Genomic DNA, 19849 nt, shown 5'->3' on the forward strand with positions numbered 1-19849 from the left:
TGTGAACGATTTTCAACGATCATCCATATTAAGAGGGAGGGTGCGGAGAGAGAAGCCAGATGCCTTACATAAGCAGATGTTCTAAGGTTATGTGATCGTTGTATTGCAAGGCTACGTGATCGTTGTATTGCATAAATAATGATATAAAATATAATTTATTTATAATTTAATTTTTTATATGAATATAAAAGTTTGATTCAGATATAATAAAAATTAAAATTACCAAATAGTACAGCGATGGTTGGTGTGAAATTGGAACTCCACGGATCAGGGTGGATCAAACGGGTCCCTGTTCATGTTGCCACCTACGGTGTCACGGTTGCGTCTCGCCAACGCCCGAGGGATCCTCCTATAAAATTTCCACATCCAACCCACCCATCCTCGGGCGAAGCAATCCGAGACCGAGACCGAGACCGAGACCCGTCGCCAGTTGCTCTCCCTTGCCCACACACGCCCGTGGAGGGATTCGGAAGCCGGCTCTACCACCAGTTGCGTTCTTCATCGCGGAGGCGGCGATGATGGACTTGGATCCCAGGCATTACGAGCACGTCGTAGGTCTTCTCTCTCGTTCTCTCTTGCCCCTTGTTTTCGTCTTCTCTCTTTTACTGTTTGGGATTTCTTTTCTTGTTTCCTCTTCGTGAAGCCTCTAATCGGATGCCTCGAATCTTTCTTTCTTTCTTTTTTTTTAATTTTCTTCTGTAGTTTTTGGTTGATTGCTGTATTATAGCGTTCGAAGGCGTTCGCTCTCTGTGAGATTTGTCGGTGTTCATAGTTTTTATTGTTTTCTCACTAGCTTGCATCTAACTGGATTTGGGTAGGCATTGCGACATAATAAGACGATAGATTTTTTTTTTTTGGTTATGGAGAAGGGTTTTATGGGGCTTAATGTGCAAGATCAAAACTGAAATATTTGCTATTTTAGAGATGAGTTCCATAGCTTGAAACGATGCTGGTGGAGCGTGATTTTTTGAAGTTCCAACTTGGTTGCCGATTATGGAAAGTATCGACGGAAGTTATAATTGGGCAAAGAAAAAAAAAAATGCATCTACTAACATATATCTGGCTGGAGCCTTTCAGGTTCCATCGCACTAACTACCTTAAAAGCGAGCATTTGACATTGTTATCTGTTCATGTATTGGTCTTGCACACGTTTCCAGTTTCTGAAAAACATTTGGAGGTCTACAACAAGTCATGCTGCAACTTATTCCTTTGTCTGCTTTCATCTGGGCATCTCATTAACATGACTATTTAAGATCACCTGTGTAGTAGATTAAAAAAAAAAAGAGGACACATTGCACTTAGCTTCCTCGCTTCTGTAGAACTCCCATAATCCATATTTGTTACCAAATGAAATAGTGAAAGGCACAGATTGATTAGTTACTAGAAGTAACTAGATTGCATTCCACCGAGACTCGAGGGCTAATGAAACAGAATTACTTTAGAGGAGGCTAACAATCAAATGTATTAGCCTATCACACTTGTAGCCACCACTTCCATCTTGGATGCAGTCTTATCAAGGATGTTTTCTTCACGTAATGAATTTAGTTCTATAATTAGAAACTATATTAATTGAGGATTTTAATTTCGTTAATATGGATCTGGTATCTCCAGGGTCGTGCGATAGTAACTTTGCTAAAGCTGGATCAGGTTCCTGTTTCTCAGAATGAAACTTCATATTTCTTCTTCTTGCTTTTTTCCCCCTCTGTTGAGCTGCTAGGTCTGTCAAACTCTTATGGAACTGCATAGTTCTTGATGCTGCTGTTGTATACTGGTCATCCACCTAATTTATGATTTTGGTGCATTTCTTGCACTTACTTTCTATGACTGCACTGAACCAAAGGATTATACTACTGTTAGGTATCCTGACTTCTTGTCTTCTTTTCACAATTCCCCATTGCTTAATCCGGTGCATTCTCCACAACTGGCTGATGTTATGCAACTTTTCTTTTGATCTAATTATTGTACAGCCCTCTTATCATCAGTGCCAGCCTGTTTCTTTTGTATAGTCTTCTTCTCTTTTTCTCCTTTTGCTTGTGAATATAAAGCACTAGTTCATGAACAGAAATAATAAACCTACCTGTAAGAATGAACATGAGCTGATGAAAGTAAATACAGTTCACAGGGGCCGAAAAACTTGTACCTTTGGAGCACTTCAACAAAATCAATTTTCCCATAGTTTAGAAATCTATTTGCTTATACAGATATCCTGCATGACTTTATCCGCAAGGAAAATGTTATTCTCAATTTCTCTCCCATGGATGAAGGTTGTGTTGATTCACACCAATGAACTGTTGAAAATAGATACTAGATGTAGTGCAGTGGCCTTGAAATTGGTTATATTAATGAAGTTCCATAAAGAAATCGAGCAAAGAAAGAAATTGAGAGTTAGCTATCTTCAATCTAGGGACTGTGGCAATGCCAATGAATTTGATTATGCTAAACATCTTGCCAGGATTGGATAAAGATAAAGTTGCTTGGGTCATATTATTCATAACAGGTCCTTCAAAACAAGGACTGATTTATATTCAATGGACCTGAGGGTTGCTTCAAAATGGCAACTTTAGCTTACTCCGTCGTTTCATTGGTAAAGTACCATCTTCAATCTTACAGACCTAAGATCTGCTGTTGAGCCTAAGAAGGGAAGGTTTTTGGAGCCAGTAGCTTTGTCTTTTCTAAGGATCCTTTCTCCAGATTAAAGATCCTTAATATAGCTGTGTAAATTTTTTATTCCACCATTGGATGAGGGTACCAATATATTGTAGTTTGACCCTGAATGATTTTTCACGTCTGGTAACTTTTGGGTTATTTGTTATTTTATCATTGGTATTATTTGATATATATTTCTTCAATATTTTGTCTTGCTATTTTTGATTAATTGCTTTCTTATCTTGATCTCTTAACTCCAAGTGCACTTGTCCTCAAAAATTGGTTCCACTTGCATACTCTTCGCTTCTCATTATTTTCACTATTTATGGTCCTCTGTGATGCATGGCATCCTTTATCATTGATGGATTTCAGCATCTTCAATAATGTGATGTATGATAAGTATTATGCTGCTTAGTATCTCTAACAATATGGAGGTGTTTATATATTGATGTTGGCTTGTATCAATACATGCGGACTTTTATAACTTTGATAATAGCATATCAATATGATTTACTGTAGGTCCATACAAGTCAGCAAAATGTTGGATTGCACATAAGCACAGCCAAGGCTGCTAAAGTGGAAAACTTTGGATCATTATTTTTTCAATCAAATATATGCTAATTCAATTAACGTGTTCTTGTTTAACTAATGTGGTTCACATTTTTAGGACTTGTTTTTAAACTATCAATATTTGTTTTTAGTGTGATGGAGGATGATAAACTGGTTTTGATTGTTTAGAAGGGCATGTTTGGTGTTCCACATCCATTAGCAATACCTGAGAAAGAAACTCAAAATATGCTAGATGCAGTAGAGGGGTTCTACCACATCTTAATGTGTATTTGTCATCTTCCAATAGTCCTATCTAATATTTATCATGTATTGGGGCATGCCAAGTATTGGCAAGGTATGGTGTAATATGATAACGTGTTGGGGTATGACTGGGAGTGGCTTAATATACATGTTAATCCTTGAAATCAGAAGTCATGAAATGATATGAGTCAGTTGTTGGGGTTAAATGCTCCTTCCATTAAACAAACCCAGGCAGTAATGTTACAGAAAATGAAAATGGTGAGTGCTTATTCTTATGCTTCTTCCTACCAGAATTCCTCCTAGCTACATATTGACTTCTTTCTTTGTGCATATTCCATTCATGTTAATAGCACATTGACAATAATTGAAAATTTTCAATTATTTCATGTGGCAGAAATTTAATAGAATTATTTATTATGATAAGTTTCTCATACAGTACATGCTAGGTGAGACTTGGTAGGATAAAAAAGAAATGTGGCTATCTACCTTCTTAGTGCTAAAATATCATTCTTTTGCTTTGAATATCTCATAACAGAGTTTGTGCTGTCTTAAGCTTTGGCCAATGTGCCTCTTCATAAATATCTGCAATATTTGAAATCTAAATCCTATCATTGTCTCACACAATTGATTTTAGTTTTTTCAAGTTTCTTTTTCCATACTTAAATCATAATTGATAAGTATATTCTAAAAATAGTTAATATGACAGTTTCATTTTTTTTTATATCTATAATAGAAATTGTATGTCATATTCCCAACATTCTTAACTCTTGCATTCATTATTAACTTGCTTAACTAGCATCATCAAATGATTCCCAGGCTATTTCCTCTGGTGTGGAAACTCTGGATCGTGATCTTGTTCTTTCGTTGTGTATAGGCAATCAATGATGGTGATGATCGCAACATTGTCCTATCATATCTTGTGCATAACTGTTTCAATGAGACAGCAGAGACCTTGCTTGCTTGTACTGGAATGAAGCAGCCTGTTGATTACCTTGTGGACATGGACAAAAGAAAATGTAGGTGACTTGCTTATAATTTGTTCAACACATGCTAATTTTAGATTTTTTTTCCCCTCTGGGATATAGCAAAAATAAAATTGAGAAATAATTAGTCAGAGATCAATTTCTTATATCCATTGCCTAATGTTGAAGCAATGAAATGTGCATATTCATCTTTTTAGACTGTTGCATTGTTTGGTTGCCTGTTAGATGAGACATGTAATGCTTTTAGATGATCTGAAAAATTCAGAGAGCAAACCAGCATAGATGATAAGATGTTGTCAATAAAGATAGGGTTGATACCTGTATAAGATGTAACACTGCACCTAGTTTAGATTGTATAGTACCATGGTTTAAGCTAATACAAAATCACACTTGCGCCAAGAGAAGATTTTTTTTTTCCTTCCCTCCCCAGGCAGGCCCTGTAAATTGATTCTTGTTTCATTTGTTTAGATAACCTGAACCTTCGAAATTCAATGGCTGCCGGTTCCTTGAAGGGAATGGTGTGCCAATGCCTCAACCAATTGTTGTAGCAGCTTGTGATGTAGTTGAGTCAATTCATTGTCATGATACAGTGTTGATAAGTAAGCATTTAATGATGCTGGTGATTAAATTAGATGCATAAAAATGAGAACCTGCTATTTGTTAATGTCTAATTAGCTCTCGGTGGATCTGGGCATACATATCCAAAAAATGCCTTAACAAACAGATATGCACTGATAATTCTTAGAAACAGTGCGATATGTAGAATGAGCTGGTGTGCTAATAAATCATTCTTTTGTAGAAAAGTTCAACAACTCCTTTTTCCTGAGTATAATTTGAAATTTCACATCATAAAGTGAATCAATTATGTAAAAGTAAAAATTGAAGGGTTTACCTTTTGCCTTTTGTTATTTGATCTTCATATATTTGGACAAATTATATCCATAAATTGTTTCCAGTTAGCTTACTGTATATCTGAATCTGTACATATGCGAGAAATGTCCTAACGAACAGATATGTGCTGATATATTCTTAGAAACAGTGAAATATGTAGAATGGGCCCCTGTGCTAATAAATTACTCACCTGCAAAGATCTCCTTTTTTTGAGTATGATTTGAAGTCTCACATCATAAGATGAATCAAATTTGTAGTGGTGAAATGGAAGTATTTACCTTTTGCTATTTCATTTTCATGTATTTGATGTGAGTAAACAAATAATTTGGAAGTACATATTGGCTTACAGTGATAATTGTATTTTTGGTTTTCCCTAGCAATATTTCATTTTGCACTGGAGGGAAATGCTCTCAAGGCCATAGAGCTGACAGAACAGCTAGCACCAAACTTACTGGAGGATAACAAGGATTTGCATTTTGATCTATTAAGCCTTCACTTTGTCGATCTGATCTGTTCAAGGAAATGGTAAGGATCCATAAACTATCCTTATAAACATGCTATGTGAGATTTATCTCTTGATTTATTATGATTCATCTGTAAATGACAGCACAGAAGCTTTGGAGTTTGCTCAGACCAAGTTAGCGCCATTTGGAAAGGTGCATAAGTATGTTGAGAAATTGGAAGTATGTCTCTAAAACTAATGTGCTTGTGCAAAGCTACTTTAAGTTATCATAAATATCATAATCGTGTCATAATTCAATGTTGATCATGGTCATCAAGTTCTGATAAAAACAATACTTTTTGGTGATACACCAGGACTTTATGGCTCTGTTAGCTTATGAAGAGCCTGAAAAATCACCTTTGTTCCGTTTACTGAGCCCAGACCACCGGCAGGATGTTGCAGATTGTCTGAATCAAGCTATTTTGGGTATATTAGCTATATAGCAACACTTATTTTTCAATTAGCAGTAATTTACTGCCCCATTCTTGATATGAAAGGGACTAATTTATAGTACTTGATCTTATGGTTAATTTCAGCACATGCTAATCTGCCAAGGTATTCTTCAATGGAAAGGCTGATACAGCAAGCAACTGTGGTCAGACAGTGCCTACATCAGGAGCTTGGCAAGGTACATGATCACTTAAATTTCTTCACTATTAATAGATCTGCAGCATTTTTGTCTGAACTAGTTTCTTGTATATGATGAAATCTTCTATAACCTTAAACTTATGCCTGCTCCTAACGGTGTCAAACACCTATATTTTCTGACTTTGCATGTGATTAGAAGTAACTTGAGTATAACAATAAGCCTTGCTCCAACTACTTGGAGTTAGTGCTAGAGGTTACTTTTGTCTTTTTTCGAACTGTTCTACAATTTACAAGCTGAAAGAACAAATTAGATTCGGTCTTTCTCAGTCATGAAGCCAAATTTGTAGTATAAGGTAGTTAAAATGGAAAATGAGAAAAAAAGAAAGTCCTCTGAAATGTGAGGGTCTAGGTTGCATCCTTACTCTTTGAGCTTGTGGATGAGCAGGATGGGCCTCCACCATTTTCTTTGAAAGGCTTTCTGAAAAATTAGACAGCAGATTGCATGCTTAGACCTGATTTACTGGGAGCATGGCTTGTTTCGTTCTCCTTCAGATTGCTGCATAACGTCTACGATGCAATGCCGGTAATGCAGAATGTAGTTGCGAGAGCATGGCCAATGTAAATGTTATATAATGGGAACCAATCACATGTACCAGTTTTTCTGGCGTCCGGTTGTGTATTTGTTTTTCAAAAGAAAAAAAAAAAAAAATCATTGATTTAAGGCCAGGTGGTTTCTGGTTGTGATGTATGTGGCTGTTGCTTGTCGCCTACTTGTTGCGAGAGGCTGGAATGTTGGGGTCTTTTCTTCCCGTTATTTCAAAGTGTAACTCTAACTAGCATGTCATGGTCCACATCTATTATGCCTTTGCAATTTTTGATTTGTTGATCCAGCGAGTCTTCATGGCTTTGAGATGACATGAATGAGAAACCTCCTATGATCCATGATGACTTGATTTTTTTTTTTCTTTACTAAATCCAAGACTCTAGCGCAGCCCCTAGCGAAATGCTCTGAATTCTGCTGCTCCATGTCGGTGGGCTAGCTGAGTTTGGGCAAACTGTTACGTTTCCCGGCTTCGGAAATTTCTGTCCTACCAAGCGGACGTAAGTAGATCAGTTTGGGCATCCAAAAGGGCAGGGCCTAGCCAACATGATCCGAAATTTCGGTGGGGCCAGGCTGATAGCGGGTCGTAAAATTTGGCGTGCAGTCTGGTTCCTGTGCAGCAAAAAGTTGGTGACCTCGCGACATGGAAAATTCCCAGGATTACCCCCGTCAGCCAAATACTATCTGCAAAATGGGGAAAAAAAAAATAAAAAAAAAAAACAAATAAAAGCGAATATCTAACAAACAAATAAAGAAAGTGGTACCATTAGAATTAATGCTAGTAAATCTCAATTGGATGATTAATCGTATCTTATTCAAAGATTATTACATAGAAAAAACGTCCTGGGGCCACAATTCTTAAATTTTACATCAACTTGAATCTATGCAAATTATACCTAAATCCTACCGATTTCATCAATCGAATCAGTGCCCTCAAAATGGCCAGGTATGCAGAAACTGGAATTCATCCCTCCGGTTGATAGCTGCACTCAGGTTGAGGTATGTTATAGAAGCTTCATAATTCCTAAGTTACAGTATTGTTGTGGTAGATTTCTAGTTTGGGTCAGAGTTGTTGGAGCGAGGCAATGCTTGATAGTGAGGATGGTAATTAGATCTGCAAAATAAGTTTTTAATTGGAGGTGATTTCAATAGACTCTTCGACATTCAAGTCAAAAATCTGGAATAGATGAGAAGGAGCGTGCAAGAGAGTTGTATACCTTGGGGGTCTTTAATTACCTTTATTTATAAAGGTGAGAGCCATGGGAGAGAAAAATTGGGGTTCGTTCCGACTTCTTTGGATGCACTATCCTGAAATCTCCGATTTGATTTTTCGAGATTGAGAGGTTGTGGCTGCTTTATCTGGCCCATAGCCAGCTGTTTCTTATAATGGTGTGATTTGATAAGATTATGTGGGAGTTTTTTGTCAACCTTTCCGAATACAGCGATCAAAGCAAAGGTCAAAAAGAAGGTCGGTGATAAGATTTGATGCGAGGTGTCAAGGTCGGAGCCGACATGGGGGTCGAAACCTAAAATTTGGATCAGTATCTGATGTGAGGGTCAATGGCTGATGTGAGGGTCAGGGGCTATGACCAGAATACATCCATGTCTTTGGGTTGAGCACTAGGAGTTTATCTATAACATATGCCCCTATTCATAAGCTCGAACTAAGGTTGGGCATAGGGAGTACCAGTCAGGTCATGTCCACCAAAAACATCTGTCGCATCTTTGTTCTTTGGTCAGGTTTCGAATCGTCGCATTAGAGAGTTGATAAGATTTGTGAGGAGGCGTTAGGCGACAAGGCGTCAGATGACGATTATTAAAAATTTGACTAGATTTAAGACATTATGTGTGCTTTTAGAGACATACCCATAAATGCGCCTTCAGAAAAAATCATTTCAGTCGATTCAGTTTCACCATGTGGTGGCCATCTAGCAACTTGGGTCGAATCGATGCGGGATCAAGGGCCGTCCAGAACTTCTATAAATAGAAGTGTTTTCTCTGTTCTATTTTTTTTGTTATTATTTTTCATGATCTTTTTCTTCCTCATGCTAGTGGTGCTCCCCTAAAAAAATTCAGGGCTCCATTAGCAACCTTCGATTGTCTTCTTGCAGATTAATTCTTGGCTATGTAGGTTGGTCTTTTTAGGGTTCTTCTCCAGTCTTCTTCCAATCTATCTTCACTTTCTTTGTGTCCGTTCATTCTTCCCCTCTTCCTTTCTCCCTCTATATTTTTCTTGGGATTTTTGGCTCATTCATTAGCTTTATGATGGGTAGACTAAGAAAAGAGTTGGTGGTGTGAGAGCCTTCTAACTCTCTCTCAATAGGCAACCTTAGGGATTCTGGCATTGAGCACAAGAATGAGAGCTTTTCGTCCAAAAAATATCGCTCAACGCTAGACTTAGATGACTTTAGCATGCTTAGGGCCCAGTTCGGCACCCCATTAAGTTTAATTTAGAGCTTTCGGACCCGACTGGTAGGATCTGCAACCCTCCTCTAGATTGGCTTGCTGTGTACAAAGAGCTATTCCTGACTGGCCTTAGGTTCCCCCTTCCTCATGTTGTAGTCGAACTTTTCCTATCCTTTGGTATGGCCTTGGGTTCAGTGATCTTGAACTCATTGCATTTTATAATTTATTTTTTGACCACTTGCTTTCTGATGGAGATGAGCCATTCGTCGACTTGTTCTGATCCTTCTTCACCTTCAAGAGACACCCATACGATGATTGATGGTATGTTTCTCTCCAAATGGAGGTTCATGCCTTGATCCGGGGCACCTCTTTGTCAGTTCATAGTTGGAAAGGATGTTTTCTTTACATGTCCTGCTCAGCCATATGGGATTGGGATTTTGTCAGTTGGGGCCGATCTAGGAAGTCTGACCTCTGAGCCCTTGAGTTGGAGGATGCGAACATATAGTGCTTCAAGGCACTGTGCAGGTACAATGTTTCACTGCTATCAGTGTTGTTATTAAAGTAGACAGTCTTCAATATTGACTTCAACCTAGCTGAACCCTGAGGTAAGGATCGGATAGGCTGATCCATCCTTCTTCTTTTCCTCTTTTTTTTTTTTTTTTTTATCTTGCTTTGATTTGATACGAAAATGAGGTCTGAGAAAATTGAGGTGGTAAAAAATTGAGCCTGAAGAAGAGGAAGGCTTTGGGCTCGCCTTCGGATGCGGCTATACCGAAGAAGTTGCATCAATTAAGCTTCAATTGTCCAAGTGAAAGAGTCTATCGAGGGCCCCACTTCGACAGTCGGGGTTGTCCAAGTTGTCTCGATGCAAGCTTGGGCATCGGTAGTTCATCCGTCATCCCTAGTTTCATAGCTTGCCCCCCAGACTTCGGCCCTATCCTCCCAAGTCAGGAGGGTTAGTGAGCAGCCAGCTCCCTTATGTAGCCATGAGGTGAAGACCTCCTTGATACAGCCATCGTGCTCTGCCCCGTGCAACAATAGGGTGGCCCGTGAGCTGCTAGAGAGCATTCTCCTTCCGACGGACACCGATCAGTTAGAGGGATAGGGCATAGGCGCCTAATAAAGGGATGCCATTAATTCTTTTATCTGGATGAGCTTTTTGATTTTCTCTTATTTTCTCCATATTTTCAATAGTTGACTTGGTCACTTCTGTAGCCCAAGCACTACATCCCCCTTTTTACCAACTTGACGAAGGCGGTGAGGGTGGAGACCTCCAAAGCCTGCAAGGAGGCCAAGATGCTCCGATCAAAGGTCAGCAAGGCAGAAGTCGAGGTGAAGTACTTCAAAGAAGTGCATGAGAGAGCTAAAACTATGTAGGTGTCGATCGAGACAACACGGTTGGCAACCGAAGTCGGGCAAAAGAGTGCAGAGGCTGCACAAAAAAATACTGAGGCGATGCTGAAGAAGGCTGAGGCGGGGCTTTAAGAAAAGAGGAAGAAATGCCAGGTGGCCGATGAGAAGACTGTTGACATTGGTCGGCTGGTGGACGAGGCATTCTGATCTTCTTCGGAGTATGCTTAGGAGAAGATCGATTTCTCCGAAAAAGCCTTTTTCCTAGGGGATGACTTGCTTCGACAAAGGATAACTAGTCATCTCCCTCACCTTGACTTGTCCTTTGTGGATGAGGATGAGGTGGCCAAGGACTAGTAGAAGGCCGAGCTTGTCACTGAAGAGCAACCTCAATCGGAGTCCAACATCATCGAGGAAGCCCAGCCCCAGTCAGAGTCAACGTTGCAGAGAAGACTTCGAGAATTCCTATGGGTTCTTCGGAAGCTCCCCAAACTGAGGTGGCTCATGTTTCCTCTTAGGCTTTAGCCCTGTAGTCTTTTATTTTTTCTACCTCATCTATTATGTAATGATGAATTTTGATTAATAAAAAAAATTTTTACCTTTAGAGTTTTCTTCTGATTTTTGGTCATGTGTTTGTTCTGTGTAGTCCGATCATCATGATTGTATGATCTCTACCAAACCCCTTCCTCAAGTCATGGCTCTACCTATTAGAGCCCGTATCAACGTTCTTGAGAAGGAAGTTCATGAGACCAAAAGAAAGGCTTCTGAGGTGAGTCGAAGGGCTTTAGAGAGAGAAAAGATGTGCACTGAGGCCTTCGCAGAGATAAAGTGCTTCAGAGAGAATATCAGATGGATGGACAAGTCATATTTTTTGGACAAGAGGTGCTTGACTGAAGCCTAGTTGAAATCGAATAAGGTTGCTGAGGAGGCTAGATGGGGTGCTACTGGAAGAATCACTCAGCTTTGTAATGAATTTCGTACAGCACAGGATAGGATTTCAGCCCTTAAACATCTAATCGATTTGGGCAAAGCAAGCAAAGAAGCAAGGTGAGGTGGTGCCAAAAAGATAGTTCGGCTTCAAAACAAGATCCTCATGGTGTAGGAGAGGATTGCTGTCCTAGAGTGTTCAGTTGGTAAAGGATGGTCAGCGATAGTGGAGCTTTGACTAGAACTGGTGGCAAGCAATGCAGCAGTCTGCTCTACCGAGGGCAAGATCAAATGGATGGAAGTAAAGTTCACTGCGGACCAACTTGAGCACATCCATGGAATGCTAAAGTCAGATTTAATGGCTTGTGAAGTTGGCTTCACAAAGTACAAGTCCCTGGTCAAGCGACTATTCCTGGAGATTAAGACCGACCTCCTTGAGATGACATCTCTGATGATTCGGAGCTTCCTATGGTTGTTGTTAGTATAGTGAACGAAGACAGCAAGGGGCCCTCTCAAATAAGGAATGATAGCCCTCCCGAAGTCCATGATTAGTTGTAAATTTTTATTTTTTTTGTTTTGCCTAACCAGCTTGTAAATCACATTGTTACCTTGTAATCATTGGACAGTTGCTTCAACTTTTGAAATTAATAAAAAGCTATTTTTGTTCTTATATATTGTCCATATTTTTCATTTATGTGGCTAAATTTTATGTTATGTTTTTGCATCCATCAATTGATCTTATCATTCCATGTCGTTAGGATAGCTGTTGTGGATGCTTTAGCATGAGCTTTCATTCCTTTAGATTGGGCGTGCTTTTATGACCCAAAGATCTTCTGCTAGGTTCTGGATTCCTGAGGTCTAGTCTATCCCCTAGTCGTTGAGGTCATTAGACATTATGAAGTACTTTGGAGAGTTTGTAGCCATATTCATCTTGGCGACAAGGTGTACCTCTTGAGGTTATGTTCATCTTGACAATGAAGCGCTATTCTTGTAGCTACGTTCGTCTTAGTAATGAAGTGCTCTTCTTGATAGTCATCATGCCTATATTTGTAGAGATAATGAAGCACCTTCGAGATAGTTATTGTAGCTATATTTGTTGAGATAATGAAGCACCTTCGAGATAGTCATCGTGGCTATATTCATTGAGATGATGAAATACTCTTCTCGTGGCTATATTTATCAAGATGATGAAATATCTTCAAAGTAGTCGCAGTGTCTATATCTGTCGAGGTTATGAAGTGCCCTTCTCATGACTATATTCGTCGAGGTGATGAAGCACCTTTGAGGTAGTCGTCGTGGCTATATTTGTCGAGATGATGAAGCACCATTCTTATGACTATATTCATCGAATTGATGAAGCACCTTCGAGATAGTCATCGTAGCTATATTCATCAAGGTGACGAAGTCTCTTCTCATGATTATATTCGTCAAGGTGACGAAGCGCCCTTCTCATGGCTATATTCACCGAGGTGACGAAGCGCTCTTCTTGTGGTTATATTTATTGAGATGATGAAGCACCTTCGAGGTAGTCATCATGGCTATATTTATTGAGATGATGAAGCATCCTTCTTATGGCTATATGTATCAAGATAATGAAGCACCTTCAAGATAGTCACCATGGCTATATTCATTGAGGTGACGAAGCACCTTCGAGGTCTTGTTATTTCTTTAGATGACTCAATAAGGGACCTTGTTTATTTGCAAAAACTTGTAGACAAAGGAGAGACTTTATTAAGAATATTTATTTATAGTACATTCATAAGTTGTCCGAATTTCAGGATCATTATAGTGAAGTTCCATCCAGTTGCTTTAGGCGGTAGGTTCTGGGTCTGATGATCTCATCCACTCGATAGGAGCCTTCCTAATTTGAAGATAGTTTTTTTTGTTCATTTGATTGTGATACTTTAGCATGATGCATGACTATATCATTGACCTTGAATTCTTTGCCTTGGACACGAGAGTTATAGTATTGTGCAACCCTCTACTGATAGGCTATCATTCTTATCTAAGCTTCTTCTCAAACTTCTTCAAGTAGATCTAGATTGCTTGGAGCATCTCTGAATTATCTCGATCATTGTAGCTTTCAACTTGTAAAGAGGAAAGTCCTATCTTCATAGAAATGATTGCCTTTGTCCTAAGAGAGAGGCTGAAGGAAGTCTCTTCGATAGGTATCCTTTGAATAGTTTTGTAGATCCAGAGTACGCAGTGGAGCTCGTCTATCCATGACCCCTTGGCACAGCCTAACCTAGCTTTCAAACTCTATAGAAGAGTTCTGTTAGTTATCTTGGCCTTCCCGATGGCTTGGAGATTTTTCACCGATGTAAGGTGATGTGAGATGCCTAGGTTTCAACAGAATTTGGCAAATTGGACATTGCTGAACTAGCGACCATTATCCATGGTCAGCACTCATGGGAGACCGAAGCGGCATATGATAAACTTTCACATGAAGTACTTTATCTGGACTTCAATGATATGGGCTAGAGGCTTAACTTCTATCCACTTAGTTAAACAGTCGATGGCGATGAGCAAAAACTTTTGTTGTCCTAGTGCTTGAGAGAATGGGCCAAGAATATCTATTCTCCATTGTGCAAAGGGCTAGAGGGCACTGATCGAGGTCAACAGCGCAGTTGGTCGGTATGGAATGTTGATATTTCATTGGCATCGATCGTACTATTTTGTCAGGTCGATTGTGTCCTACTACATTGTAGGCCAATAGTCCCTCTATAGAATCACTTTGTAAGCCAGCAACTTACCCTCTAAATGGTTTTCAAATATTCCTTCATGCACTTCACATAAAGTATATTCAGTTTCTAACGGACGCAGATATTTGAGAAGTGGCAAGAAAAAAGATCTCTTATATAGCTTGCCTTTATCAAGGACATAGTAGGATGCCTTATGCCTGAGTTTTCGAGTCTCATTTAGATCAAGCGGTAATATTCCATCCCTGAGGAAGTGGACAAAGGAGTCTATCAAGCTCGGTTCTCTATCAACTTGCAAGATTGGAGAGGGCTCTTTAATGCTGGGCTCTTTACAATTTCAAAGAAGGATTCCCGAGGCAGATCCCTTGGTATAGATATTGCCAACTTGAATAGCAAATCAGCCCTGGAGTTTTTCGATCTAGGTACCTATCGAATATCAAAACTAATGAATGCTGAAATTAGATCTTTTACTTTCTACAACTACCTCTTCATATTTTCTTTTCGAGCCTCATAGTCCCCTTTCACCTATCTGACTACCAGCTAGGAATTACCGCAGATCTTTAGCTCTTGCATGCCAAGTTTTTTAGTAATTTTTAGCTCGACGATAAGAGCTTCAGACTCGATTTCATTGTTGGTAGTTGAAAACTCGAAGTGCAAGACATATTCTGTGACAGTTTCCTCTAATCCAATGAGAATCAGCCCTGCTCTTGATTTGGTAGAGTTAGATGATCCGTCTACATGCATGATCCACTGCTTCTTGGGTTTTTCAATATCGGGTGGATCTTCCTTGACGAGCTCGCTCTCCTTGATACTTTCTTTTAAAATTATACATTTCAAGATGAAGTCGATCAACACCTACACCTTGATAGAGGGGCATGATCAAAATTGTTGGAATTCGAGATTTCGGACATGTATGTGTGTTTTAAAATTTTATTTTCTAAACATCACAGTAGAATATAAGATTAAAATATTTTTAATCTGAATCATGCATGCATAAAAATATAAAACCACAAGGATCTAGTTCATATGCTGAAATTGACATATACTGAAATTCAGATTGTGATCAATTCGCATACTTATTTCGTAATTCTTTTCTTCAAATTTAGATTTGGAAGAGAAAAATTTTTTTTCTAGCCACACAAGTATCCGATCTCTATGGATATCCACTCAGGATCAGTCTAGAACAACTCTCTAAAAATTAAATTTTTTTCTCTAAAAAAATTCAGCCTGCTGAATCTGAACGAAGTCTGGATCGTGATCAACACTAGATCTATTTTTTTGATCTTCTTTTTCTCCTCTTCTCTAACCTTTCTCCCTTTGTTTGTGTTGCTACCAGCAGATGAAAACCAACAAACAAAAGAGGCCAATCAGCCTTGGGCGTGGAACAATGTGGGACGTCCCAAGTGAAGGGATGTGTGGACGTCCAAGGGGAGGGGAGAAGGGAGAGGAAGAGAGGGCGTGGGTGGTCTCCTTTGTGGCGTGTAGGGTGCTAGTTGGATGCACTAGGGATCTTAGAGGAGGTTCCTTTAAATAGACATGAGGATTAAATCCTATTCAATCTCATAATACAAGTCCTACTTGAATTAGATTTTCTAATAAATTAAGTTATTTAACTTATATTAGGAATCCTGTTAGACACAGCCCTTGCACCCAATTAAATACATCCTCTTTTGTACCCAAGAGATGCCCCATATCAGATTAAAAGGCCCTCTAATCATAGAACATGCCAACTTGATCCAATCAAGGTGGCGGTCCATAATAACTATCAAAAAAATTAATAAGAAAATTATACCCTTAATTCATATGATCCAAAACCTTAGACACCTGACAATTGGAGTCAAATAAATTTTATTCATGTAGATTATTAGCAGGTAATTAAGTTTAAATTATCTTATCAAATAAAAAATCCAAACGAAAAGAGAAATTGGGTTCAACCATGTGCTAGCAAGATTACCTTGAACCCAATCAGATTTCTCTAAACCTAATTGACACTTCATAAGAGCTCAATTGCTAATTCCAGGTTAATCTCTTTGTTGTGTGACCCCATAGGTTTAATTCTATCTGATAGTAAAATATACAATGATCTCTATCAAAGTATCATTGAAACTCTTTTTAATGGGTTGGAACAATTTCACTCTAACTCATCAAGGATTGTCGATTCAGAACAATCCTAGTGAGCTTTCACAATCCACCAGTGACACTAGCAGTATGTAGTGGCAATTCAATAGAACTGAAATGAACCTCTAGGTGTAGTTAACATGTGATTCAGTCCCTCTATTGTGAGTCTCGAATTGATGGCAGGTCATGGATAAATTGTCAAACTTCAACATTAGTCATATGATAGATTCGATTAGCTCAAGTCCAGTTGTGATTTCTATGAATTTTTTTTTATCAATCACACTACTATGGTCATAGATTCTTGAACTTAACTTTTCAAATTTCATAAAACTACTCCTCTCTATCAAGGTTGATAGATCTCATCTTGATGTGCACTCTACTCCTATAGTGGATCAACTATCACCAACATCCACTACAAAGACTTATTGAGATGCATATTTATGTGTCAGTCAAACTCTAGCAGTCTCACTGCGAGCAGTAGTACAATCTTAGATCAAAAGACCATTCACACAACTACAACATCGAGACGATCACTGATGATTGAATAAAAATTTAAGTGATCTCTCGTATGATCACGCTCAGTACTAGTTGCTCTCTAATAACTATCCGTACTTATCGTCCAATATCTCTATACTGTAGACTAGAGATCCATCTATCCCGAAAGAAGTAATTTGTGCGTCAGTCTATTTGAATCGATCACCGTCCTTATGATAATCCTATGACCAGGAGCATTTAGAAATCAAATATATGTCTCTAATTCTCAACACCTTGAGAATATGTATCGAAGGTTAATTTCATGGACGATTCAAGGATACATCATACTTGAATGAAAAATAAACTTGTCCTTTTATTGATCAAATCGATGTATTAAGTACAATATTGTGTTCTAGATTTATTACAATGTGTCAGCCATATTGGCTTCTAGGATATATATCTAACAATCTCTCACTTGGACTAAAGTCAATTAGCCACAAAACTAAGTCCCATCTTCTCAAGGTGGACTTTCATTTTTGGTTGGCTCAACTGCTTAGTTAGTGGATCTATCACGTTATCCATAGAGTCTACTCTTCACATCTCGACATGTTTCTTTTTGACGTAGTCGCGTATGATGTGATATCGCCGCTCGATGTGCTTTAATTTCTGATGAGACCTCAGCTCCTTAGCAAGTACTATAGCTCCATTGTTGTCGTAGTAGAGCGATATGGCATCCGATATTATAACTTCAAGTTTCGCGATGAACTTTCTGAACCAGAAGCCTTCCTTTGCAGCATCCGAAGCAGTGACATACTTAGCCTCCGTGGTCGAATCCGCTATGATGGGTTGCTTGAAACTCTTCAGCTAACTGCACCACCATTACAAATGAACATATATCCTAACATAGACTTTCTATCATCAGGATTAGACATGAAGTCTGAGTCAGTATACCCCTCGACTCGCAACTTAGAATCTCCTCTAAAGATCAAGAATAAATCTTTAGTCCTTCTTAAGTACTTAAGAATGTTCTTCATAGCTATCCCGTGTTCTTTGCCTAAATTCGACTGATACCTGCTCGTGACACTCACAGCAAAGATAATATTAGGTCGAGTACATAGCATGGTATACATGAGATTTTCTATGGCTGAGATATAAGGAATCCTACTCATGTGCTGTATTTTCTTAGATGTGGTCGGACATATCATCTTGAAAAGATTAATACCATGCCTAAGAGGTAAAAGTTCTCTTTTGGAATTTTTCATACTGAACCTCTTCAGCACTTTCTCTATGTACAGCTTTTGTGACAGACCTAGTATCCATTTAGATCTATCCCTATAGACTTTTATTCTGAGAACATAGGATTTTTTGGACAACCATCTTTTGACCGTAGTCAGCATGGGAATATCATTCCCAATAAGGAGAATATCATTCACGTATAATATGAGGAATGTTATCACGTTCCAACTGATCTTTTTATATACATATGGTTTCTCTTCATTTTTGATGAAATCAAATGATTTGATCGCTTCATCAAAATGATGGTTCTAACTTCGAGAAGCTTGCTTTAATCTGTATATGGACCTTTGCAGCTTGCAGACTCTGTGATCACCATCACCAGATATGAAATCTATAGGTTGCTCCATATAGATATCTTCCTCAAGATATCTATTCAAGAAGACAGTTTTCACATCCATCTATCAGATTTCATAACCATAGTAAGCTACAACAACAAGCAAAGTACGGATGGATTTCAACATGGCTACGGACGAGAAGATTTTCTGATAGTCAATACCCTCACGCTTACTATAACCTTTAGCCACAAGCCTAGCTTTATATGTCTCTACCTTACCATCAGCACCTATCTTTCTTTTATAGATCCATTTACATCCAATGGGTACAATACCCTCAGGTAGATCCACTAAGGTTCAGAGTTGGTTCAAATGCATCTAGTCAATTTCTGACTTCATAGCATCTAATCATTTCTCGAAATTGATGTCAGACATCACCTCATCAAAGATATTAGGATCATCATCATGATTCCTATCTTCCATAAGGAATATTTTCTTTACTTTCTCCGTAAGCATATCCATGTACCTTTCAGGAGGTCAGAAGACCCTGCTAGATCTATGAGGTAGTTGAGGAATATCTACTATTGGCTCATGGACAACGGGTTCCTGAAGATCTATAGCTCTTGGCTCTTCAGAGATCTTCTCTTCCAACTCAACTAACCTCCCACTGCCACCATCCTGGATAAATTATTTTTTTAAGAATATGACGTTTCGACTCACAATCACATTATGATCTTGTGAAAAGTAGTAGTATCCTATGGATTCTTTAGGATACCCTATAAAGTGAGCTATAATAGATCTATTCTTTAATTTATTCACCATCTATCTCTTGACATAGGCCGAATATCCTCAAGTCTTAAGGTAACCCAGACTCGGCTTCTTACTGAATCATATCTCATACGGTGTGGTAGGAACAGACTTTGATAGAACCCTATTCAACAAGTGAATTACGGTTAACAAGATATGTCCCTAAAGATATAAGGGTAGATCAGTGAAGCTCATCATGGACCTGACCATATCTAATAAGATCCTGCTCCTCCTTTCAGATACCTCATTAAGTTGAGGTGTTCCAAAAGGCGTCCCTTGAGAGACTATACCATTGTTTTAAAGATATTTCAAAAATTTTTGACTAAGATATTCACCTCCTCGATCAGATTGAAGAACCTTAATAGATTTACCTATTTATTTTTCTACTTTATGTCTGAATTTTTTGAATCTTTCAAAGGCCTCAGATTTGTGTTTCATCAGATACACATACTCGTACTTAGACAGATCATCGGTAAAGA

At 38.6% G+C, this 19849-nt stretch overlaps 1 protein-coding gene across 3 annotated transcripts; it reads left to right on the forward strand.

Moving 5' to 3' along the window:
* The first annotated feature begins 364 nt into the window (after positions 1-364).
* Positions 365-7310, forward strand: LOC105046390 (uncharacterized). Of its 3 annotated transcripts, none has more exons than XM_010924959.4 (7): positions 365-551; positions 4331-4472; positions 5708-5855; positions 5938-6013; positions 6147-6258; positions 6369-6460; positions 6866-7310. In XM_010924959.4, exons 1-7 carry the CDS (start codon positions 516-518, stop codon positions 6908-6910), a joined length of 651 nt encoding a protein of 216 aa, XP_010923261.1. In that variant the 5' UTR covers positions 365-515; the 3' UTR covers positions 6911-7310. The 3 variants fall into 3 exon arrangements, with proteins under 3 accessions (XP_010923261.1, XP_010923264.1, XP_010923263.1); XM_010924962.3 differs by having other exon boundaries at positions 376-551; positions 4273-4472; XM_010924961.3 differs by having other exon boundaries at positions 377-555.
* The last annotated feature ends 12539 nt before the right edge of the window (positions 7311-19849 follow it).

Source organism: Elaeis guineensis, chromosome 6 (genome assembly GCF_000442705.2).
Source record: "Elaeis guineensis isolate ETL-2024a chromosome 6, EG11, whole genome shotgun sequence".
Classification (NCBI taxonomy): domain Eukaryota; kingdom Viridiplantae; phylum Streptophyta; class Magnoliopsida; order Arecales; family Arecaceae; genus Elaeis; species Elaeis guineensis.